Source organism: Anabrus simplex, chromosome 6, assembly GCF_040414725.1.
Source record: "Anabrus simplex isolate iqAnaSimp1 chromosome 6, ASM4041472v1, whole genome shotgun sequence".
Taxonomy (NCBI): Eukaryota; Metazoa; Arthropoda; class Insecta; order Orthoptera; family Tettigoniidae; genus Anabrus; species Anabrus simplex.
The window spans coordinates 153,675,711-153,701,339 of NC_090270.1; the positions used below are offsets into that span (position 1 = coordinate 153,675,711).

The 25,629-nt window shown below is 38.1% G+C and overlaps 1 protein-coding gene across 8 annotated transcripts in view; it reads left to right on the forward strand.

Annotated features, from left to right (window-relative positions):
• The window catches only part of LOC136876224 (INO80 complex subunit C), a 92,055-nt gene extending 66,749 nt beyond the window's left edge, over positions 1 to 25,306 (forward strand). For 4 of the 8 annotated variants that reach the window (XM_067149993.2, XM_067149991.2, XM_067149992.2 and 1 more), the window contains 2 exons: positions 12,322 to 12,389; positions 12,470 to 13,010. In XM_067149993.2, coding sequence (XP_067006094.1) covers positions 12,322 to 12,389; positions 12,470 to 12,601 — 200 coding nt within the window. In that variant the 3' untranslated portion in view covers positions 12,602 to 13,010. Of the gene's footprint in view, positions 1 to 12,321; positions 12,390 to 12,469; positions 13,011 to 24,953 lie in introns of those variants that run through there. The other 4 variants (XR_010860556.2, XR_010860557.2, XR_010860555.2 and 1 more) reach the window with 4 other exon arrangements.
• Positions 25,307 to 25,629: the final 323 nt, after the last annotated feature.

A 25,629-nucleotide genomic window follows, 5' to 3' on the forward strand; every position in this document is an offset into this window, starting at 1 on the left:
CTGTTATGCCTTTCAGCGTTCAGTCTGTAAGCCTCTGTGAATTTACTAAACGTTGCCACAAACCTCGATTTGCAACTAGTGTTGTGGCCTCATTTAGTTCTATACCTCTTATCTTTAAATCGTTAGAAACCGAGTCTAACCATCGTCGCCTTGGTCTACCTCTACTTCTCTTACCCTCCATAGCAGAGTCCATTATTCTCCTAGGTAACCTATCCTCCTATCCTATGCCTTGTCTAACCCCTGTAAGTGCCCTGAACCAAGAACTCATTCTACCATCAATTCTCACTGAAGCCCAATTGTCAATATAAATGCCTTTGATTTTAATAAATCTACCTTTAATTCAATAGTCCCCCAGTAAAGTGAACATCTTTTCCCTTGGTACCCTGTCATATCCTTTCTCTAGATCTACGAAACATAAACACAACTGCCTATTCCTCTCGTAGCATTTTTCAGTTACCTGGCGCATACTGAAAATCTGATCCTGACAGCCTCTCTGTGGTCTGAAACCACACTGGTTTTCATCGAACTTCCTCTCAACGACTGACCGCACCCTCCCTTCCAAGATGTCAGTGAATACTTTGCCTGGTATACTAATCAATGAGATACCTCGATAGTTGTTGCAATCCTTCCTGTTCCCTTGCTTATAGATAGGTGCAATTACTGCTTTTGCCCAATCTGAAGGTACCTTACCAACGCTCCATGCTACTTTTACTACTCTATGAAGCCATTTCATCCCTGCCTTCCCACTATACTTCACCATTTCAGGTCTAATTTCATCTATTCCTGCTGCCTTATGACAATGGAGTTTATTTACCATCCTTTCCACTTCCTCAAGCATAATTTCACCAACATCATTTTCCTCCTCCCCATGAGCTTGGCTGTTCACAACACCACCAGGATGATTTCCTTTTACATTGAGAAGATGTTCAAAATATTCCCTCCACCTCTCCAGTGATTCTCTGGGATCTATTATGAGTTCACCTGAATTACTCAAAACACTGTTCATTTCCTTTTTCCCCTCCCTTCCTAAGATTCTTTATTACTGTCCAGAAAGGTTTCCCTACTGCTTGACCTAGCCTTTCCAGGTTGTTACTAAAATCTTCCCATGACTTCTTTTTGGATTCAATAACTATTTGTTTTGCTCTGTTTTTTTCATCTACATACAAATCCCTGTCTGCCTTGCCCTTGTTTGGAGCCATTTCTGATAAGCCTTCTTTTTATGCTTACAAGCTGCTCTCACTTCATTCCACCAAGATGTTCGCCTTTTCCCATCTTTACACACAGTTGTTTCTAGGCATTCCTTTGCTGTTTCTACTACAGCATCCCTGTATGCCACCCATTCACTTTCTATATCCGGAACCTCCTTACTTTCTACTGTTCGAAACTTCTAACTAATCATATCCATGTACTTCTGTCTAATTTCCTCATCCTGGAGATTTTCTACCCTTATTCGTTTGCAGATAGATTTCACTTTCTCTACCCTAGACCTAGAAATACTTAGTTCACTACAGATCAGATAATGGTCTGTATCATCAAAAAATCCACGGAAAACTCGTACATTCCTAACAGATTTCCTGAATTCTAAGTCTGTTAAAATAGTCTATTATGGATCTGGTACCCCTACCCTCCCATGTGTAGCGGTGAATAGCCTCATGCTTGAAGAATGTATTCGTAACAGCTAAACCCATACTAGCACAGAAGTCCAGCAAATGTTTCCCATTCCCATTGGCTTCCATATCTTCCCCACATTTACCAATCACCCTTTCGTATCCTTCAGTTCTATTCCCAACTCTTGCATTGAAATTGCTCATTAGCACTATTCTGTCCTTGCTGTTGACCCTGACCACAATGTCACTCAATGCTTCATAAAACTTGTCAACTTCATCCTCATCTGCACCCTCACATGGTGAATACACGGACACAATTCTAGTCCTAATTCCTCCAACTGACAAATCTACCCACATCGTTAGCTCATTTACATGCCTAACAGAAACTGTGTTGCATGCAATGGTATTCCTGATAAAGAGCCCTACCCCAGACTCTGCCCTTCCCTTTCTAACACCTGTCTCCTCTCTCTTCCTCGTTATCTCCCCTTACCCGAATATCACTTACTCCTAGCACATCCAGATGCATCCTCTTTGCTGACTCAGCCAGTTCTACTTTCTTTCTTCCATAAGCCCCAATAATATTGATAGCTCCCCATCGAATTCCATTTTGTTCGCCAAGTTGTTTCCAAGGAGTCCCTCGCCTGTCAAATGGGAGTGGGACTTCATTACTCCCATAGGTCCGAGGCTTGCTTAAAATGTTCTGAGCTCGGTAAATTCATGAAGCAGAATGCTACCATACTTGCACATAGTCCAAGTGAGGATCTCTCCTCTAACGGGTTATGGACCACCGGTGGATTGTATAGTCCTAGCCGCCTGAGCACAAGGAGGGCCAGGACTCAGAATATGTCCGAGATGCCCACTCCCATTCCATAGCAACTGGTATCCCGACTCTCAGGATCACTTACTAGGCCACTCAGTCGTTGCCCATGGCTCACAAACTAGGATGTGACTACAGTAACCCACAAACATGAACCATATCATTGGTAAATTTTGCTGGCACAGGGCCTGGGTGTGTGTGTCATCTTCATCATCATTACATCCTCAACACGACATGCAGGTCGCCTACGGACGTCAAATCAACAGACCTGCACCTGGCGAGCCGAACCTGTCCTCAGACACTCCCGGCACCAAAAGCCATATGCCATTTCATTTGGTTAAAAGTGATTATTTCTCATGCTCCTCAAATGACGCCATGTTGCTAAGCAATGTCTGTTTACAACCTTGCATGGTCTTCAAAGAATCCTCTGCACAGCCTGAGTTCAAAGAGATTATTGCAATACAGGGCTTCAAATTTTCATCAACAGATAGCAGTAGGTTGCTGAATCTGTGATTCATGCTTATGTAACCCATCAAAGGAGTTACGCAGAGAAGAAAATCATGTTGGACATTGCCTGACATTGGATCTGTGCGGGATAAATTTGTTGTCAGGCATGGCCCGCCACGTGAGTTCTAAGGGTTCATCATCATCATCATCATTTTACAGTTCCAGTTTTATGGGTACTGTTGTCAGGCCTCTTCCATTCTGTCTTATTGAGGTACGTTCTGTTGATAATGACGTCCTCCTATGTCCTTCCCCGATCTGCAATGTCCATCTATATGATGTCCATCTAGTGGGTTGTTGGTCTTCCCACCATCTGTTTCCCTGCCACATGTCTCCCCAAGTCAACATATGCTGTCATTGTTGGCTCCAACCTCATTACGTGCCCAAACCACCTCAGTCTGGACATGCTGACCCGATCTAACAATGATGTAATAATCCCAGCTTCCTTCCTAATTGTGGACCTAAGGAACTTCATCTCGGATGCCTGCAACCTTGATGAGTCCTTCGTAGTGAGGGTGCAGGTTTCAATGCCATAGGTTAATATTGGTATGAAGTACTGATTGAGCATCACCAGCTTTGATTTTGTTGGTACTTGGGATCCCAGAGGAGTGTTCGTATTTGCTGGTAAAAGTGAGAGATCTTCTGCACTCAATTTGCCACCTCCCTTTGTGGCTAGTGTATCTCGAGATATTACACTGCCGAGATATGTAAAGCTTTCCACACTCTCTAGTGGATGGTTTCCTAGCATGATGTTTGTTGGTCGTCCCTCTTTGCTTATTGCCATCACTACTGTTTTGAGTTCGCTTATCTTGAGACTGAACTCCTGGAACTTAACCTTCCATTCATTGAGTCTTGGCTGTACTTGTTCTTCAGTTTCTCCCCAGATCATAACATCATCAGCGAAGCCATTGCATTTAGTTCACCAGAGGTTTTCTTGATGTTCTTGATTATGCCATCCATGATGGTAATAAACAATAATGGGGATAGTGCACTGCCTTGCTGGACTCCACTTTCAGTCTTGAACCAGGACGAATGTCCGTCACCCAATTGCACACAGTTGGTACAGTTCTCATACAGCATCTGAACTTTCCTCACCAGTTCCTCTGGCACATTTCTTTTTCTCGGGCATTCCCATATCTTATCTCTTGCAATGCTGTCCTATGCCTTCTCAATGTCTAGGAAAACCATAAACAGATCTTTGCCTTTTTCCCAATATTTTTCCATTAACATATGGACACTGAAGATTAGGTCTGTTGTGGACCTGTTAGGCCTGAAGCCATACTGTTCCTCTTTAAACTGTGGCTCTAAGATGACTTCCAATATGCTCTCTAAGATTTTCTCAAGAATCTTAAACCCATGAGAAAGGAGTGTTATTCCCCGGTAGTTGGAGCATTTTCGGCAATTTCCTTTCTTAAACAGGGGGATAATGATACCCTTGCTCCAATCAGTCAGTATCTTGCCATCTTTCCAAACTGCAGTGAGCACTCTGTGTAGCCACTGTAAACCCTGGATTCCTGCTACTTTAATCATGTAGGTGCTTACTTCATCGATTCCTGGCGATTTCCCTTGCGGCATCTTCTTAAGGGCTGCTTCTGTTTGTGCCCATGTAATGGGAGGTTCTTCTGTACAGGTTTAAACAGCTGGTTCTTTTGTTCTCTGATCTGCTTCCGTTCTGTTCAATAGGTGATCAAAATGATTCCTCAGAATCTCTCTGATGTCCTCTTCTTTCTTGGCCAGGTTTCCATAAAGATCCTCAATTGCTTTGTTGGTTTCAAGTGAATTCCTTATGTTTTTGATCACTCTGAATAATAGTTTCATATTGTCTCTGCTTTCTTCCTTCAGTTTTTAGTAAATTTCTCCTAGCACTTTATCTTCTCCTCTTCTACTACTCTTTTAACTCTCAATTTCTTGTCCCGGTAAACTTGCTCGAGGTCTCTGATCCTCCCCTCATCCCTTACCTGTTCTGGCTTAGATTTTTCTCTATCTCATTCTTTTTGTGCTATGTTCCTTTCCTTGATTGAGGATCTTACTCTTTCATTCCACCAGGGTGTCTCTTTTTTCCTTTACTCTTGCACTTGTCTTCCCGCAAACCACCATTGCTTCTTTTATCAAGGTGTTTTAAAATCTTGTCCACTCTACCTCACCACTCTCCACTTCTTCTGTAGGCAGTTGTCCTCTTATGCGGTCCTGATAGTCGGTCCTTTTTCCAATCTGTTGTAGTTCCCACATCTTAATCCTAGGTAATTTCCTGATTGTTATCTTTGGTACATTAATGTCTTTCAGATCTGCTACTAATAACCGGTGGTCGCTATTGAGGTTCTCACTTGGAATCACCTTGACATAAGTCACAAGTCTACTTCTTTCTTTATCTGTAATGACATAGTCAGTGACCGTCTTGCTCTTTCCATCCCAGCTGTAACGAATAATCTTGTGACTGACTCTTTGATTGAACCAACTGTTTTTTACTACCAAGCAGTTTGTTATGCAGAAGTCTAGGAGATGTTCCCCTTCTGAATTCCTTTTCCCATAGCCATGTGGTCCCATCACCTTCTCAGCCATTCCTGTCTGTCCTGAGCTGTGCGTTGAGGTCCCCGATGATGATTACCCTCTCTTCACTGATGGTCTCTTCTAGGTCTTCGAGAAACTAGTTCTTTTCATCTTGACTGCAACCCATCTGAGGGGCATATACTTGCACCAGTGTCAGCTTCTCTTTCCCAAGGTGAACTGTTGCCTTTATAATCCTCTCATTGATGTACTGGAACTCTGTAATACCATCTAACACTTTAGACAATATCAGTCCTACTCCATTTCTCATCTCTCTGTTGTTACCATTCCAGTAGAAGGTATAGCTTTTCCTCAACTCTTTCTTCCCTTTACCTATCCATTTAGTTTCACTCAGTCCTAGGATTGATATTTTCCTTCTCTCCATAATGTCCACTAACTCTTCACATTTCCCAGTCAAACTCAGTACATTGATTGTTCCTATTTGAGTGCGTTGTCTCCTCCAGGGTTGTTGCACAATCGCAAGACTTGGCCTATAATCAGGCTGTAAGCTGTCATACCTGGCGTGGGTCTGCGGGTGCTGTTGTTTACTCCGAATTCTTTGTAGCCTCATATAGCAGCAGTCGGGCTTTGAGACAATAAGTGTTATTTCATAGAACTGTATTGCGCAAGACATGTAGAATAAGCAGTTTTGAGCAATTGTAGCTTCTGATTTCTCCTGATTTTTCATGATTTAGGTTTTGTAAAGTTGGCAGGTATGGTAATAACTGCTTCTGTGGATCAGTGGTAGAATGTCGGCCTCGGATTCCAAGATAGCAGGTTCAAACCCTTTAGAGGGAGTCTGGTTTTTGAACAGGATATACAAGTAAAAGATGACACATTTCATTTGCCCGACAAAATTCATAGCCATAAACACCCAATAGAGATTCATTTCACTCTGCCATCTAGCAGGCCAAGAGTAAAACAAAACGCTGTAGTTGACGAGCAGACAGCCAGATGGCATCAAATTAAAGTGTCTGAACACAGTAATTGAAGCCATATGATTATTATTATTATTATTATTATTATTATTATTATTATTATTATTATTATTATTATTATTATTATTATTAACTGCGTAACTCAACTTAGTCAACATTTAACAGCGATTCTGTCCTACAATAACTCACTCGCAGACAAAAAGCAACCAAACATAATATACAAATTTAATGCTGCAAAAGATATTTAAAGAGAAACTATTGATTTGTTGGAAATGTCAGTCCTATAAGCTATTACCTACACCGAGAATAAGCTCAAAATGTGGGCAAGTCAAAAGCGTAACTGTGAAAACTACTCTCTTGCAACCGCCTAGCAAATCGAGTCGGCCAGATAACATACCGGTACAGAATGTACAATGATTAGGCATTCTGGATGTAGGTATCTAGTCAATATAAAAAAGGCTCACTAAGACAAGTGTCGCTAAAAACAGCATTTGGCCGGAAAAATATAGGAGTCAAATATTGGAGGTTACGTAATGCAGAGTAACTACTACTGTTAATACCATCACCGCATGGTAAGCTAACAGAATTATTTTTAAAAATTGTTCTCCTGACCCAATGCAACCCCCACTTAATCAACACTTCCTTCTATCCACTACAGTATTCCTCATTACTCATCCCTTGTTAGTGTCCCAATTTTGTTCCCAATGAACTCCTAAAAGACAATTGTATTGCTACTATAATTTTAATATTTAAAACAAAAACCTCTACTTCCAACAGCATTTCATTACTGGCTGGCAATTAGAATACACTTGCAGAAAATACTACATAAAATTCTCATCTATTTTGAAGACTTTCAAGTTAAATATAAATGAAACTAAATTATGACCGTTATCAGATTAAAACAATATTCAGCAGCAAAATTGAAAGAAACAATTCTAAGTTCACAAATGTTGTTATGGAGGCAATTACCACAAGAATCTTAAAAAGTTTCTCCTGTGGAAATACAGAAATCTGCAGAAATGCCTTTCTTATGTCAGCAACAACTCCCAAATATCTTTCTCTAAATCATTGTATCTCTAAGGGAATAATCTCTGGGGCTGATGACCTTAGATGTTTGGCCCCTTTAAACAACAAGCATCATCATCATCATCATTATCAGGAACAAGCTCTATTAAATTGGGTCCAATCTTGAGGCAGTCATTCAGGATAAAGGTGCCTTCTTTTCTTGAGATGATCTGTCTAAGAATGATCGAATATGGGTAGTTGTGCTTCTCTCCTTCACAACTGCATTATGTGGCAGGTAATGTACATTATTACCATTTTTAAGTATTGCCTCCACTATTTCCTCTCCTTGCCATTCTCGAAGGATGTCATCATAATCTTGAAGCAAACCTTATACCTGTAGCCTTACAGTTACTGAAGATAATCTTTTCTCAGCCATAATCCTGTTATTAGGTGGAGGAGAGTGTCCGTAAACCCATGGCAGACGAACCTCGTATCGCCCATCTCTATAAACAGTCTCTAGAAAGTGCCCTTTTTTGTTGCTAGAGCTTTTTCCTCCTTTGACCTTTGCGTACAAGTCTCTGACATTCCTACTGTGTTCAGTAGTCACAACACTGACACACCTGCCTCTTGAACAAACATGAGGTCACCATAACAGCCATGTTGGTATTAACGGACTGTTCTGGTACCTTCTCCATTAGAATCCAACCTAGAAATGTCTCAACTGCAACCAGCCCAGAAAACAAAAACACTCTGTGCCCTGTGAACAACTTCACTCGTACATCAGCACCAGTCAAAATACTGATAGGACCAGGTTGGTCTTCCTAGTCTGTTAAAACAATGCCCAGCTTAACTAGCTCCTTTAGTCAAGGTCTAACTGTCACTTGAGAAATATCACATGTAGGGATCTAACACTTCAAAATTACACCTACAAGAATCATCCACACTAGCAAGATGAATTTGATACTGCTTATGTTTGTGTTCTGCTGATCTACCCCATCAAATAAGGAATGCACTATAATTTCCTTTCCCCAAAGTTCGTAAGACATTTTTGCAGCCGAAGACTCGAAAACATAAGATCTGAAGATGTTTTCCATGGTTTCCCATTTTCACACCAGGCAAATGCTGGGGCTGTACCTTAATTAAGGCCACGGCCACTTCCTTCTCATTCCTAGGCCTTTCCTATCCCATCGTCGCCATAAGACATATCTGTGTCAGTGCAAAGTAAAGCAAACAGCAAAAAAAAAAAAAAAAAGAACCATAAGATTTTTGAGATCCAGAATCAAATTCACTTCTTGTCCCCTGTATTTTAACCATCACAGTTTGTAGAAACATGTGTGGGCAGCTTGCTAGACTAGCTAAGACATAATCCTGTTCTTTAGTTATGACCTCTTCCATTCCTCTTGAATACAGTGTAACTTTAGCTCTGCTGTTTACTGCCAATTCAGGACACATAAAAACTAAGTGTTTTCTGCCATAAAGACCACACTTTATACTGATTTTACACTTATTTTTATGATGAAATGAAATGGTGTATGGCTTTTAGTGCCGGGAGTGTCAAAGGACATGTTCGGCTCACCAAATGCAGATCCTTTGATTTGCGCCAGTAGGCGACATGTGCGTTGTAATGAGGATGAAATGATGATGAAGACAACACATACACCCAGCTCCCTTGCCAGCAGAATTAACCAATGATGGTTAAAATTCCCAATCCTGCCAGGAATCAAACTCAGGATCCTTGTGACCAAAGGCCAGCATGCTAACCATTTAGCCATGGAGCCTGACTATTTGTATAATGACATGTCTTATTAGCGAAAATCTTGTGTTTGTCAGTGTCATATCTTGGGCTGGAGAACAGCCTGAGTTGCGGTGTTTCTTAGTACAAAAGCCACACGTCAACAGATTAGGACAGCCACCTGTTTACAGTGTACTAAGCCAGCTGCAGTTGGCACCTCTTCCTGAGAATATCAAACATTCTCCCCCCTGCCGCCGCCTTTCTTTTGCTTAGACTCTGAGGTTGTAAGACCAAATCCTGTCATTGCCATAGTAATCCTCTCTTCACTTTCTACCTCTGAAAGTATGAACTTCATTAAATTATCCAGACGAATTTTGGGGTCTTGCCAGAATGGGAATGCCATGACCGCAGCAAATCTTCTGGCTAAGCTCGACTCTTCAAGTGGGTACAGCATGTCTGTACATCAGGTTCGGCTTCATAATACGATCTGCAGAGCTGCAGAACAGCGATTATCGATCCCATCCTTCATATTAAATGTTGTTATTGAGCCAAAGATCGATACCCATTCTGATACTGGTGATCTGGCAACCTTGTTAGGATCTGTGAATGACAGAACATTAGGAGCGCACACTTAGCTACAGCTTTCTCCAATAAGTGCCTAAGTGTCGTTTTAAGGTTCTGTATGAACTGCACGCCTTGCAGCACAGTTGGCCTATTCGTGTGTATTGGAGCAGCCATGTCGCCGAGACCATAGAGTTAGTAAATAATACACTAGAGGTAGCACCAGTACCACTGTCTGCAAGAGAATCACTGCAGCAAGTAGGGCAAGTTGAAATCTCAGCTATTTGGCAAAAAGCTTATTCCATTGTGCTCATAAGTGTAAAACTGTGTGGATATTGATATGGTTTAAAATTCTTACATGTCAACACTCTGTACCACAGTATAGTTGTGATACTTCTGTTCAGTAGAAAGAAAGCCCAAATAGCTTAAATACAAGAGAAGTGCATGATAAAAGAGGACAGTGTTCAGTTGTGATTAAGTAATAAATGTTAAGTCTTCAAACAACGTACTTCAAGATTGGGGGTACATATATTTCTCTATCTTTTGTGTAAGTGGCCAGTACTTGAGCATAATTCTATCAAACAAAATTTATATTAGCTGTTATGTTCCATATTTGATTATATCACAGATTTAAATTTTTAAGAAACTCAGGTAGGTCTGTTCACAAATTGAATCATCCATTTGATTTACAAATACAACGTGATAATCTTCAGGAAAGTTCTATTAGTCATGTACATTCCATTTGTGTTTGGCTTTACAGTTAAAAACAAACAGATCTATTGATGTAGTCTAAAAATATCCATCCTATCCTTGCGTATATCATATAGTGCCTCAAAAGTACATTATCATTGATGTAATATACTGACTAATTTGCTTAATGACTTTGTTTATGCTGGTAGTAAACAAAGCATATCCAATAACATTCCAGTTTGCACTTTTATGTTTTTACGCCTGCCAGGATGTATGAAATTCCTCCATTTATTTGAATGGGGCAGCTGTTGTGAGTCATGTGGCAAAGTCTTAACTTCATGAATTTTCTTGAACTAAGATCAGAAACCAAGCCACTCCTTTAAATCCCCATTAAATGGTTTTAAGTTCAATTCTGGGCCACTTTAATGACCTTGTTTTTGCTTCTGTTGGCAGACTGTAGCCTCTGAAATCTTCATTCATAGAGGAAAGACCATCAGCATCCTTGAATGTTGTGTTTGTTCTTAGAGTTTTATGTATTTTAAGTCTCATATTCTCAAATGCTGTATGATACTCTTCAACCCCCTCACATTCTTCTAAAATGCTTTCTTCAATTCCATCATTCTGTAATAAAATATTCATAACCTTTTCATCTCATCCCCTCATTTCTTTCATTACCTCTTCTAGTTGCTGAAAAATAACCTGTACCGAGCTCGATAACTGCAGTTGCTTAAGTGCAGCCAGTATCCAGTAATCGGGAGATAGTGGGTTGGAATCCCACTGTCGGAAGCCCTGAAAATGGTTTTCCATGGTTTCCCATTTTCACACCAGGCAAATGCTGGGGATGTACCTTAATTAAGGCCACGGCCGCTTTCTTCCCACTCCTAGGCCTTTCCTATCCCATTGTCACCACAAGACTTATCTGTGTCAGTGCGACGTAAAACAAATAGCAAAAGAAAAAAAAACACCTGTAAACGATAGCTATTATCGGACGACATAACCCCACTATTTGCGAGTATGACCTTTTTCCCCCTATTAAACAGAATTCTCACTGGTCGTCTAGCTTTTGTCATTTTCTCCATTTCTTAGTTTATTTGTTTTTAAATAATAATAATAATAATAATAATAATAATAATAATAATAATAATAATAATAATAATAATAATAATGGGGTATGGCCTCCGGAGAGGCCTGGTGCAGGTCTTTTTCTCGTAGACGGCCTATTAGGCGACCTGCATGTCTGTGAAGATGAGTGCCCTACCTAGGATGATTTCTAATGCTAAATACGCCACACTCACCCAGCCCCCGAGCCATTGGAATTAGCCAATTAAGGTTAAAATCTCCGACCCGGCCGGGAGTCAAACCCGGGACCCTCTGGACCAAAGGCCAGCACACTAACCATTTAGCCATGGAGCCGGACACTATTTAAATGGCACTAGTTCAAGTAGTTTTCTTGTAAAATGTGATCACACGCAGTTAATATACGGCGTCATATTCTTAATGAAAATTGTATTTGTCATATCTTCAAAATAACTAAGTTATAAATGTCTTAATCTTACTGTATAGTCATGAAGATCATGTCAGGGTCACCAAAAAAATGTTGGGAATATCACAAGAAAATCAAATAACACTTTTCTCTTACTGACCTGTTTTTGTTTTCTTTCTTTCAATATGACAGAGACAAACACTAACCAAAACCGTTATGATACCCAATTTATAACAGTCCTTGTCTTCTTGTTGTTGCTTCCTGTGCCCACAGCCTGTCACTTTGTTTGTTCTTTCTGTATGTTGTACCTTCCTTCCTAACTTCCTATTTTTGGTGCATATTCATACACTTGTTTGTTCTCATTCCAGTACACCAAGTGATTTTTTCCTGTAAATTTGTTCAAAATAATTTTTTTTCTTCTCTTCTTTCTGCTTTTCTAGACAGCAGCATTGATGCTCCACCTTCCTTCAAACCAGCAAAAAAGTACTCAGATATATCAGGTCTTTTGGTACGTATTACTAGATTCACCATAGTAATTATGTACTTAATAATGATTCATTCAAAACATGTTACTTTTGTTCTCTGCAGGCCAAATATACTGACCCACAGACAAAGTTATATTATGCTATGGCTGAAGAATTCAGCACAGTTCGTAGTTTGCCCATGGATATTACTGCTGGCTACCTTGCTTTGAGAAGAGCAAATAATCCTATGGGCTGACCAAATATTGGAATTGTCTCCTCCCAACCTTTGGTTATCCATTTGAATGCTGGACCATTGCAGTAGATGGTATTGACTTTGTTATTGTTATGAATATTAAAATATTAGGTAATCCTGTTCAATATTCTGATTACTGTCAACTTATACTTAATATTAATTATTGAAAGTCATGTTTGATATTAGTTTACAAATCAGGAAAATGTTAGTGAGAAAATTTAAGTTTTGACAAAAAGAAATATGTTATACATAGCATGTCCTAAAAATTTGATATGAGAGTTTCTGTTCGTACAGTAGAAGTGTAATACCTATACTGCCATCTGTGATCTATGTTTCCCACTCTCACTTTTTCATTGTGTCGTTTATGAACCCAAGTATCATCTATGTAAATAAAATTGTAATTTTGTTTGTACATTTCATATTTCTTCCTCATATCTTGGATTAGGTATACAGGAGTCTAACATAAGTTTGGCTCAGTTCTTGTCTGTCCATCTGTTTGTTCATTGAGGCATGACAGAATTTAATTTCCCTAAACTCGAAACTTGAGTGTTAGTCAAATTGTGCTTCAGGGTGTACATTATTTTATTAATATTCGGTAGTGTAGTGATATTGGGCGAGGGATCAAGATAGGAATTCTCAAATATCTTTGTTAGGTATTAGTTGCATATTAAACAGGGCTTGTTTTCTGCTGGTGCGCTCCAGTATGCGTACTGGTAAACTTCAGATTGTAAGAGTTGTGATGAAAATTTGTATTTATTGTATAAAGTGTGTCTCCACTTAGGTGCTGCCATCATCGCTTGATGTTGAATTTTGATGTCAGGAAATGTTGATAGATTAATTCACATCCATAGTTATCGAGCGTATCAAAGTATATGATATCGATCCAGTTCGATAGCACTACTCGATCGACTGTATGTGCCTGTCACTTAAAATATGGGAATATCCTTCATGTGACTGTGATCAGCTTCACTTCACTTCCTGTTCACTTAACTTTGTTGCTGTGAGCTGTGGTTGTGTGTGTTGTGCATTCTGTACGTGAATCGGTTTGTTTCCTATGGTCTTTATCAAACACAGTGAACTTGAAAATCACTCGGTTCTTCTCTTCCGCTCTGGCAGGTAAGAAATTGAACTTTCTGAGAGTGAATAAAGTGAATATAGTGTGCTGAAAACAAGTTTGAAGGAAAATGCTGTGATGGAATTTGTAAAAGTTGAACACGTAGTTGTGACTACCGAACACGCGATTGCAAATAAAAATCTTCCCAAGTGTTGGACTCCACAATAAAAAGCTGAGTTTTGTGAAAAAATGACTGATCATGAAAAATAAAAAGCTTGGCTGTATTGTTTTATTTTATGAAATACAGGGTGGGGCATGGAAACTTCCTGTTTTGAAAATTCAATAAAACATACTATATGTTTCATTCAATTTTATTGTTATTTTTTGCCTACTGCACAACAGTGGAAATTTGAATTTACACAGTTTTAAACACAATGGGCCGATTGCAGAAACGGTATTTAGACGATGCTTACAGTTAAACAATGCCTAAGTATGGCTGCCGCATTGCAGAGACGTTATTTATCACTTAGACACTGTCTAAAACCGATGTTCAACCGGTCATGTTTAAACAGTGCCGAGAGCACTGTTTAACCTCAAATGAGAGGAGGGAATCACAATAAGAGGTAATGTAGCATGAAATATGTAATTTGTATTATCATGTTGAGACGATTCCGGGAAGAAAGGTTAGTCCGACGGCCTCTCTGTGGGTCGCCCGCTGCTAAATCACAGCAATTCGTTTGACATGCACGGGGAGATAGATCTTAAAATAAGGTTTCGCTTTTCGAGATTTGTTTCTTGAGACTGACAAAGTGACAGTCCGGTAACTGTCAACTTGAATACAATTCTAGGTAACCGATATCTTTTATTATATACATGGGGTAATTTCCACGGAATTATAGGTCATTTCGACTACATACAGAACATATCAGAATTACGTGTCCCGATCGTCAGAGGGCTGTCACATACATCAACCGGGCGGGATTCTCTTATATTTATTGCTAAGTAAACACACATAATAGTGAAAACTAACAAGTAGGTTGTATGGGTTTTTTATATATATGATCGTATAAGTTTTCGGCAACTATCAGATAGGAAAAGGCAAGTGGTGGTGATTATTGTTTAAAGAGGAGGACTGGGGAAGAAGAGCCGTGGCCATAACAACAGACCTAATATTTGCCTGCTGTAAAAATAGGGAAACAACGGAAAACAATTTTCACGGTTGCCGATGATGCGCTTCGAACCTACGATCTCCAGAATCTCCAGAATGGCCCGTACAATACACTCGGTTATACATTTACTGTTGCTTCATCTTCCCTTCGTCGAAGCTACCGTATTTATGAGTAGATTACACTCAACTGTAACAACGCTATAATCAAAGCTACACTTCCCCGTATGCTGGAGTGTCGCTTTAGTGTCGATAATATTGTGAGATTTAATTTCCACCGAAAGCGATACTCTTATCTGTGGGCAAGTCATGCTCAGCCATATTTGAGTAATGTGTAGGAAGATAAACAGCTGACTGGCGTTCGGCGCGCGCACCGACGAATTTCATTGGTTGCGACAAGCAAAGAGATGCATGAAAGATACTTCTGTCTCCATTTTCAAACCAAAATTGAAACTTTAAGCGATGTCTAGTTAAACATCGACTGAACAATGTTTATGCAATGGAAGATCATGCTTGATTTAGACGTTGTTTAGGTAGATGATGTCTAAGGCTTAAAACTAGTCATCGTTTCTGCAATCGGCCCAAAGTCTGTTAAGTGTCGTCCTCCATTGTCAATACGCTGATTCAGTCAACTTCGAAAATTCTGAGTCACCTTTTCAAGCATATTGACCAGGATATTGTCAATTTCGGCTTGGATGTTGTTCCGTAGGTCTTCCAGGGTGTTGGGACGATCTTTGTAAAATAGGGACTTGAGATGAACCCATAGGAAGTAAGCAGGAGGGACTAAATCAGGCGAGCACGCAGGCCAGTTTACGTCCCCTTGCATGTAGATCAGTCGTTTCGAGAAGGCTGCTCTCAAAACACCCATGGAAACCCTGGAGATGTTGGCTGTGGCCCCATCTTGTTGAAACCACACGTGGTCATGATCCATTTCTTGGAGAGCAGGTAAGAATTGTTGGATCATTGTCACATAACAGTCTGAATTGATGGTAACAGCACAAACGTTTTCTTGAAAAAAGTATGGACCAATGATCCCTACTCTTGATATGGCACACCATACCATGACACGATCCTCTCATAAAGTTATTTGGGATTTGTTGCATTCCAATACCACATGTTCTATTTATTCACACAGCAACTGAGGTGAAAATGTGCCTTGTCAGAGATGAACACAACTGAGTCATTTGGCATGCGGTCACATAACTGCTCACATGATGTTTGTCGGGTTACATTATCCTGCTCCGTAAGCTGTTGGACCCCAATCATTTTGTATGGGTGAATATGGAACTCATAGTGAAGAATTCGACAAAGAGAATGGGACAACATCCCAAACATCCCCTAACATTTGGACATACAGGCTTATAACAAAGCTAAATGCCTGTTTACGTGCAGAACACTTGAGTGACAGCAGAATAGACACACGAACTCTGTCCACATTTTCAGGTGTTCTAACGGTCTTTGAAGGTCCTTTCCTCCCTTTGGAGACACTTCCCGTTTCTGTGAAGGCATCCACCCACATTAAAACACATCTCCGATCAGGAACACAACCTCGGAAATATTGAAGTGATGACGAAAGGCACGTTGCAGAGATGCCAACTGTTATGATTCAATCGTATTAATTATGAATCGCCCATTATAATTACGCCCTTACGAATCACACACCACAAATTATGATTTTTTGTTGATTTTTAAATCTAAGTGTATGAAGTGTTCAAAAGGATACACAAGGAATACCATTACAGCTTGAATTCTCAGAATATTATTTTCGGATTTCTCAATAATCATTTAAACCCCTTTCGTGTCTCTCATTTATGAATATTTCGAGTTTTCATGTGCCGAACTCAGTATGTGCTTCCAGTACTGAAAAAATAGGTACCTGTGAAGTGGTATATCTTGCGGAGTTGTTGTCTTTGTTCGTCACATTATCAGACTTCCATGCAAGTATGCAAGTTCTTTTGTCTTTGCTTTGGCGGCAAAGTGGTGACAAAGTCCATTTCATTGTGAATGCTGTGTGCGTGACTGTTGAAGAAGTATTTATTGCGATTTTGCTTCTAGGATATATGTTAATCATGTTGTTACGAAATGCAAAAGGTTTGAAATAATGAAGCGATTTCTTTTGCAGGAAAATACATGTAATGACGTTGCCGTGACTAGTGACGCTAGTAATAAACCAAAAATAGTTCAAAAACTTAGGGAGAAATACTCGAATGAATGGCCCAGTTTACTGCTTTCCTCAGAATCTCATTCACACTTGTTTTGTAGTGTTTGTAGCCACGATTTTTCAGATGCGTGTGATGAGGAAGAGCAAGACTGAATTCCGTGCTAATATGAACTCCTGACTGTTAAGTGCTCTGTTAGTGCAGAGGATGCACATGATATCAAAAGAAAGAAAATGTCACCAATGTACGTTTACCAAACAGGAACTACAAGCTGCTAAGATAGCAAGTACAGTAATTAACAAAAGAAATGATTCTTCAACCTTCACTCAGGTACGTACTGCAGATCACCTGTTACTTTAGCAGGTAAAAATCATACACTCTTTATATGCCAATCTTTAAATTGTTACATCTGGTGGAATTGTATGTTGTTCATTGATTTTTCAATGATATGCAAGATACTAAGATGCCGGAAAAAAAAAAAAAAAAAAAAAAAAAAATCTACCCTGCCTCCTCTTTGTCCAGTACAAATCTCGCATGGAGTGTTCAGGATTTGAATAACGGAACCCAGCGGTGGAAGGTTGGCGTGCTGATGCCTGAGCCATAGAGGCATTCTATTGGCCTGATGTGGACGAACATACAAATCTACTTATTGATTTTTGTTGAGGAGCAAGATGTCTGCCCAAGATATTTTTCATTGTCTAATTAATGTTTTGAATGAAATGAGCTTCTCTTAAGAATTTTTGAAAGAAAATCTTATTGCAGTAGCATGTGATTAAGTGTTGTTTTGGCACTGTGCAAACCATATACTTTAACTCTCTGTTGGAGATGTAGTTACAAAGGAGTTTTCATCACAGATTAATAATTTTAAGTCATTCCTTGACAGACTTTATACATTTTATCACCAGTCATCTCAAAATGCCAGAGAACTGAAAAATATATTTGTGATGGTCTGGACCGGCAACTGTACCACATTGGAAGAATTCTAAATAGTTGTTCCATAGCTTGAAGTCACAGAAGATTTTTCTGCAGTTTAGAAAAACTATGGATAACTCGTGGCACATTTTGAAAGAGCAAAAAACAGGTTGAAAACAGGGATAAGAGTGAAAGATGGTAAAGACGGTCTCTTTAAAAAAAAAAAAAAAAAAAACATGTTTTTATTCTTGATCTTGGTCTTCAAGAGTTGTCAGAACTCAGCGTTGAACTAGAGGCATGCAATATGACTCTTTATAAGACTCATAAAGTAATATCCAGGCAGATTCTTCTGTTTGAAGAAGTGGATCTTACTATCATGAAGCTCGAAGTGCAGCTGAGAATTTGAAATTCAAAGGAGTTACCCTAGAGAATAGAGACAAAAATCAAGATATGAATGCAAAAAGCTCTCTTAATCCTGAAATGTTCTATGACAGCTTGAGACGATGGATGGAAAATTGCCTCTTAACAAAAGAAGACGCACAGATACCAGAATGAGCAAAAGTACTGTATCCTGAATGTTCAGCAGATGCAGATAATGTTCAGAAGAATGTAATTTTTGTTGAAGATGGAAGTACAATATTTTTGTAGGTGATTTAAGGATTCCAGACGGCAAGTTTTAAGAGGTTGTCATGAACTCCTTGTTGAGAATGCCATTGTCACTACTACCACTTGTAAACACCATAAACAGCATTCCCATTTCCTACCTTTGAATATAAACATGGTTTCTCGAATGTGAACTTAATAATGACACCAAGAAGGGCTTCTCTACATCTGACTACTGTTGGTTCATTCATGTTTATCAAGCTGGTAGGCCCACCTGAACAAGATTTTCGACCTCTACCATATGTCAACTCCAGGTACCTGAAAGGAAGATATCCTGTGACCGACACAAAGAGCGAGGAACATTCACATGAAGATGGCAGCACCAGCATCATGGGTCCAATTTGAAAGTTGCTGTAATGGAAAAAATACTAATTTCATGCTCTTATTTTTACTATCATTTTAGTTACATGGAAGTCTGAAAGTTAATGTAAAGAATAGGATAAGTTGTGTTTTTCCGTATAGATTGGGTTAGACATTATTGTACACCTGTGTTTAAAATTAATTTTTAACTAATTTACTGTAATCAGCTACCTGGTAGTATAATATGATTATAAGACACCATAGAAACTGTAGCCTTGAATTGCAGTATTCTTTGGGATGAGTCGAGTGAGTACCAATTAACTTTCCTCAAGAAAAAAAAAATGCATTGATATGAACAATAATACAAAAGAAATATTCTGCAATATATAATTTCCAATCTTTCCAATGTTTAAACCATAAAACAAATAATAACGTAGATACTTGTAACTTTCAAATATCTTTACAAATATTAGTTTTATCTTAAAACGGTACAAAATATAAGTTGCACAAACTGTGAGAACAGAGGTATTCACAAATTTAGATTATTGCTTAGTCCATCAGTGATGAGCATTGCTGAAATGGCATATGGCTTTTAGTACCGGGAGTGTCTGAGGACAAGTTCAGCTCGCCAGGTGCAGGTCTTTTGATTTGACTCCCGTAGGCGACCTGTGTGTCGTGATGAGGATGAAATGACGATGAAGACGACACATACACCCAGCCCCCGTGCCAGTGAAATTAACCAATGATGGTTAAAATTCCCAACCCTGCTGGTGATAATGTGTCAGGCTATTCAGTCAACTATGGGGTTGACTTCTTGCAGTCACCTTGTAACCTCTTCTGGCTCCAACTGTGGTAATTTTGCAAGGCCTGCAGAGTCTTTCATTTTCCTGCCATTTATGGCCACTGAGATTTTTTACACCACAACCACATAGACTGACAAACAAACATTTTCCAATGTCATGTAACCTAAAAGTGTCAAATCAAATGGGTTCACTATATTTCATCTGATTATTTATGAGATGTTATTATATAAATGATTGTTGTATATTTGGCCCTTTATTTAAGTATAAGATTTGAAAGTTTTATTCTTGCTTAGTTGTTTACTTTTTGTATATTTTTACATGTGAAATTTTGTGAACATATTGATGCTTCAAAAGTGTGATTTTCATTATTTAATATTATTTATCAAGGGAATTAGAATTAGTAATATGATAAGTGGCCGGCCAGGGTCGTGGCAGCCGCCGCGGTTATTTGTAGGGCTGAAGGAAACATTATTTGTATAGAAGTCAATAGGTTTTTATAAGTTTAAAGGTAGATTTTTAAGGTAGAATTTTGAATCTATGTAAGGCTTTGAAATTTGAATTATAAACTAGGATTAGATACCCTATTATTTCAAATGTAAAGGTTATACTTAAGTAGTAATAGTTCAAATTCTTGAAACTCAAAGAATTTGGCAGTGTTTTAATCTTTTCAGAAGAATCTGCCCTGTAATTGATAGTACACATTATATTCGACTTGATTTTGTTTTCAGTTTGTATACTGCCATCGTAAGATTATATTTTTAGAATGATCATTTTCTTGAGTTTATATTAGATGCAGCTTAAGGTCAAGTAAGAGATGGATTACATTAGAAGAGTTTAAATGGGTCTTGCATTGAAAATGGTGCATTTCAAGGTGGATTTGAAAGTAATATTGTTATATTATGATAATATGATTTTAGCTCTAAAACATGCACACATCGCCCGTCGCTCTCATTATTAAGGTGAGATAAGTCATAACATAGTAGATGTACTGGAAAGTGTATCTAGAATGCAAAATAAAGTTTAAAAGTGAAGCATCTAATTTACACTGAGAGGAGGTTTGTGTGATTTGAATTATTTTGAAAGTGCAAATTTTATAAGAGTTAGTGAGGTAAAGATTTATTTAACTTAAATAACATTTATATTTTTTGTTTTAGTATAGGAATAGAACAAATTTATTCATTATAGTTAAGTAGTATCGTGAGAGAAAACTGAAAAATTTTGAAAATGGATTTCTAGGAAAGTAAATTAATATTAAATATTAAATTAGAGATGATATTTTTTCCAAATTAAAAACAGCTAATTTGCTATATTGTTAATATGGTACCATTATCAGGAATAGTGAGTGTGTAATGAAATGTTAGTCGGTTTTTAAGATATCTGGTTCTCCAAGAAATGAATTTAATTCAGTATTTAATAACAACTTTTGTATTAATATTGTTACCGTAATTGGGATAATTATGCCTACACATACTAATAATAATAAATAGAATAATAATAATAATAAATATTGATATTGGCAAAGAATTTGCCCAAGAAAGTAGTAGAGGAAGAAAAGAGGAAAAGCTGGGCGTTATTCACACAGAAATTGAGAGATGATATGCAGTGCAGTAAGAAATGATTGTATGGTATCTTAAGAAACAAAAAAGAGAAATTAAGTAAACACCAGGTTTGTGAAGGATGAAGGTGGCATAATATTAACAAAGCCAGAAGAAATAAGAAATAGATGGAGAGAGTATTTTCAGAAGCTGCTGAACATAAGAACGGATGACAGTCATTCAATGGACGACCAGGAAAGGCAATTTGTTGATCTAGAAATGGACAAAGAAATTACAATGAATGAAATTGAAATGGCAGTAAGAAAGATGAATGGAAAAACTGCTGGAAAAGATGAAATTTCAGTGGAGATGATAAAGGCAGCTGGAGCTGTAGGCCTGCAGTGGACATGACGGGTTCTCAGGAATGTCTGGGAGAATAAGGAGGTCCCTGAGGATTGGCAAAAAGGAATAATCATCCCAATTTTCAAGAAAGGAGATAAGAAAGTTTTGAAGAACTAAAGGGGAATTACTCTAATATCCCATATTGCTAAGATAATGGAAAGGATACTGGAAAGTAGAATAAGGTTGAGGGTTGAGAATCAGATACAGGAAAATCAGTTTGGTTTCAGAAGTGGAAGGTCAACAATAAAGCCCATTTTTATTATGAGACAACTAATGGAAAAGCAATTGGAGTACGGGAATGATATAAGAGATGACATTCATTGACATTGAAAAGGCAATATAACAGTTCCCCAGGACTAAAGTTTGGAACAGTCTGGTGCAAAAAGGAATTGGACAGGGATTAATAAAAATGATGATGGCATTGTATAAGGAATGTTGTAGTTGCGTGCAAACACAAGTTGGCAGGACAAGTTGGTTCAAAATAACTAGTGGGCTGAGACAGGGAAGTGTTCTATCACCAATCCTGTTTACAATAGTAATGGATGACATCATGAGAACAGCAAAAGCAGCATATGGAGGAGGAGAAATGAACGTGATGTTATTTGCAGATAATATTGTGATTTGGGGAGAAGACGACAGGAAGGTTCAAGAACAGTTGAATGTGGTGAATGGGAAGATCGAAGAATATGGATTGAAAATAAGTGTAGAAAAGAGTAAAACTCTCGTTATGACTAGAGGGAGAAAGAAGGGAAAGGTCAGGTTAGACTTGCAGACAAGCCCCTCGAAGTAGTGGAAACGTTCAAATACCTGGGGAGTGAATTAATGGAGAATGCTCGACTGGATGCTGAGATTAATAAGTGGATTCAAGCTGGAAGTTCTTTCTATCATAGTGTAAGAAACATGTTATGGGACAAAGATGTGCCAACGGAAGCAAAGGATACTATGTACAAGATGTATTACGTACCCATAACAACTTACGGAGCAGAAACTTGGACAGTGATAAAGAAGGATGAGAGTCGAATACAGGCAGACAAAATGAAGTTCTTGAGAAGTATGATACAGAAGAGTAGAAGAGACAAAATAAGGAATGAGAAAATCTGGGAAGAAATTGGAGTTGAAAAAATGAATGATAGAATAGAGAAGAGCCGACTAAGATGGTTTGGGCACATAAAGAGAATGAGTGACGAAAGAATGCCAAAAAAAGTGATGGAAATGCAAATCCAAGGAAGGAGAGGCCTTGGACGACCACGATTGAGATGGAAGGATACATTCCAACGCAGTATTATAGAAAGAAACCTGGACTGGGACACAGTGTTGGAGGAGGAATGGTGGAAAGACCGAAGAAAGTGGAGAGGAACCATATTTGCCCCTACCCGGCTACAGCTGGATAAAGGGAAATTATGATGATGATGACATAAAATGTGAATAAAGAAATAATAAAATGACACAGTGGCAGTGAATACACATCAGAGCATGGAAACGTGACGGATAACTTTCAATACGCAAAATTAAATCATATACAAGGGAACACTTACAGGCCTAAAAATGACAACAAAGAAGGATTTTGGAAGGTGCAGGAACCCTATGAGGTCCATGGGAAGGTATGGAGTTACGGGGGAGAAAAGGTTTAGATCATGACCTCGAAACTCATCATATTAACATAATCAAAACCAATATTACAAGAAACAAGGTCATGCCACAGCAACTGATACTTAATTCACAAATCAAGGGGGTTTAAAGGACTTAAACAAAATACATTTCCACGAAACGGAATCAAGACATACTTCAGTAACTTAGAGAAAAACTCGATTTAACGTAGGAAAGTGATGCTACATTATAATGTATACTGTAGTTTAAAACGAAGTAGTTAAAAGAATTGAAATTACGGGAACGGGAACCTAGGGCAATTTATAATAACAAAGTTTTATTATGATCCACCTATTCAATACATTATAATGTTGTCACATTTAAAATATCTTCATGTTAAAAAGTTATATGTGGGACATGTTTCGCTCCCTTACAGAGCATCATCAGCCAAATCTGAATCTCGAAGAATGGTTATGTTCATATGACTTAAGAACTATTAGACTATTTTTACAAACTTATCTCTATTAGAATATCATAAAATACAGAATCTTTGGTTACATGCCTTAATTACATGTGCTTAATAGGAAAGATACATTAAAATTGTGGAAGAATAAGTTCTAAAATATTTAAAACAAGTAGCATGTCTAAAATCTTAGAAAGACTTGAAAATCAATCTTAAGAGCTAAATTTGAAGATTTTCTTGGCAATGAGATCTGGTAGAAAAGTTATTTATTCCTTGTGGATAAGAGTCTATAAAGATCCAAATATCTTGTCAATTTGATGATTGAACTTGTGACAGGATGAATGTTGGTCTTCAAGAAATTTGAATGCTTCTTGTCATTTGACCTCGGCGAATGCTGTTGAATAAATACGCTCTTGTTGACGTCAGTATGTTGAAATAATGAATTTAATAAGGCATGATTGAAAGGGACGTACAACTTCGGAGAACACCAAACTGACAAACAGCAATTGGAGGGACCTACAACAAGATAAACAAAGCAACAACTTTTAAATATGATCGTTGATTTACGTCCCTTTGAATCATATTTTGGACCTTATAATTAATAATTTAATTAAGGGTTGCCTTTGTTGTAATCAGTATGGTGATTTATTTTTGATTGATCCGTTATTGACGATAAGCTAAAGTTACCGTAGGGATAACAGCATAATTTTTTTTTTTTTGAGTTCCTATCAACAAAAAAGATTGCGACCTCGATGCTGGATTATTATGTGTAGAAGTTTAATTAATAAGTCTGTTCGACTTTTAAATCCTTACATGATCTGAATTCAGACTGGCGTAAGCCAGGTCAGTTGCTATCTTTATAGTTGTGGAATATTTTAGTACAAAAGGACCAAATATTAAAAATTATTTTTATTTGAGATGATAAATGTTAATACTACTTTGGCAGAGAAGTGCAATGGATTTAGAATTTTAAAATGTAACATAGTATTGCAGGTAGTACTGATAGTAGAAGTGTTGATAAGAATGTTAGGTGTTGTTAATTATCTGTTTGTTAATTGGGTTGGCCTTTCTTGCCTTATTGGAACGTAAGGTTTTAGATTATATTCAAATTCGTAAAGGACCTAAGAAAGTAGGATTTATTGGGCTACCTCAGCCTTTTGCTGATGTGAAAAATGTTATTTTCTAAGGAAGGGACCTATCCAATAGTATCAAATTATTGTATTATTTCCCCCCCTATTTTTAGATTGTTTTTTAGCTTTATTAACCTGAATGATCTATCCTTCTATGACGACTTTGTTTACATTTATTTTAGGGATGTTATTTTTTCTAGTGTGTACGAAGAAGGGACCGTCCGGCCCCGCGGTGTAGGAGGCAACGCGTCCGCCTGTAACCCCAGCACCAAGTTTGATTCCCAGCTGGGTCAGAGGTTTTTAATTGTAAATGATTAATATCCCTGTCCTGGGGACTGGGCGTTTGTGTCATCCTTAATGTTCCTTTCCTCACATTCAACACACTACACTTCCTCCATTCCAATTATACGCAGGTTCATATCAACATGGTGCAAGTAGGAGCAAAAGATCTCTATAGGTCAATGCCCCGAACAAATAGCATTTAAAAAATAAAGAAAAAAATAAAGGAAGGGACCAATCCAATAGTATCAAATTATTTAATGTATTATTTTTTCCCTATTTTTAGATTGTATTTTTTAGCTTTATTAACCTGAATGATCTATCCTTTTATGACGACTTTGTTTACATGTAATTTAGGGATCTTATTTTTTCTAGTGTGTACGAGTTTAGGGGTCTATACTGTTGTGATTGCGGGGTGGTCGTCTAATTCAAATTACGCATTACTAGGAGGATTGCGTGCTCTGGCTCAAACCATTTCCTATGAAGTGAGATTGGCATTAATTTTGTTAAGATTTATTTTTTTAGGTGATAGTTATTGTCTTATAAGATTTATAAGTTTTTCAAGGCTATGTATGATTT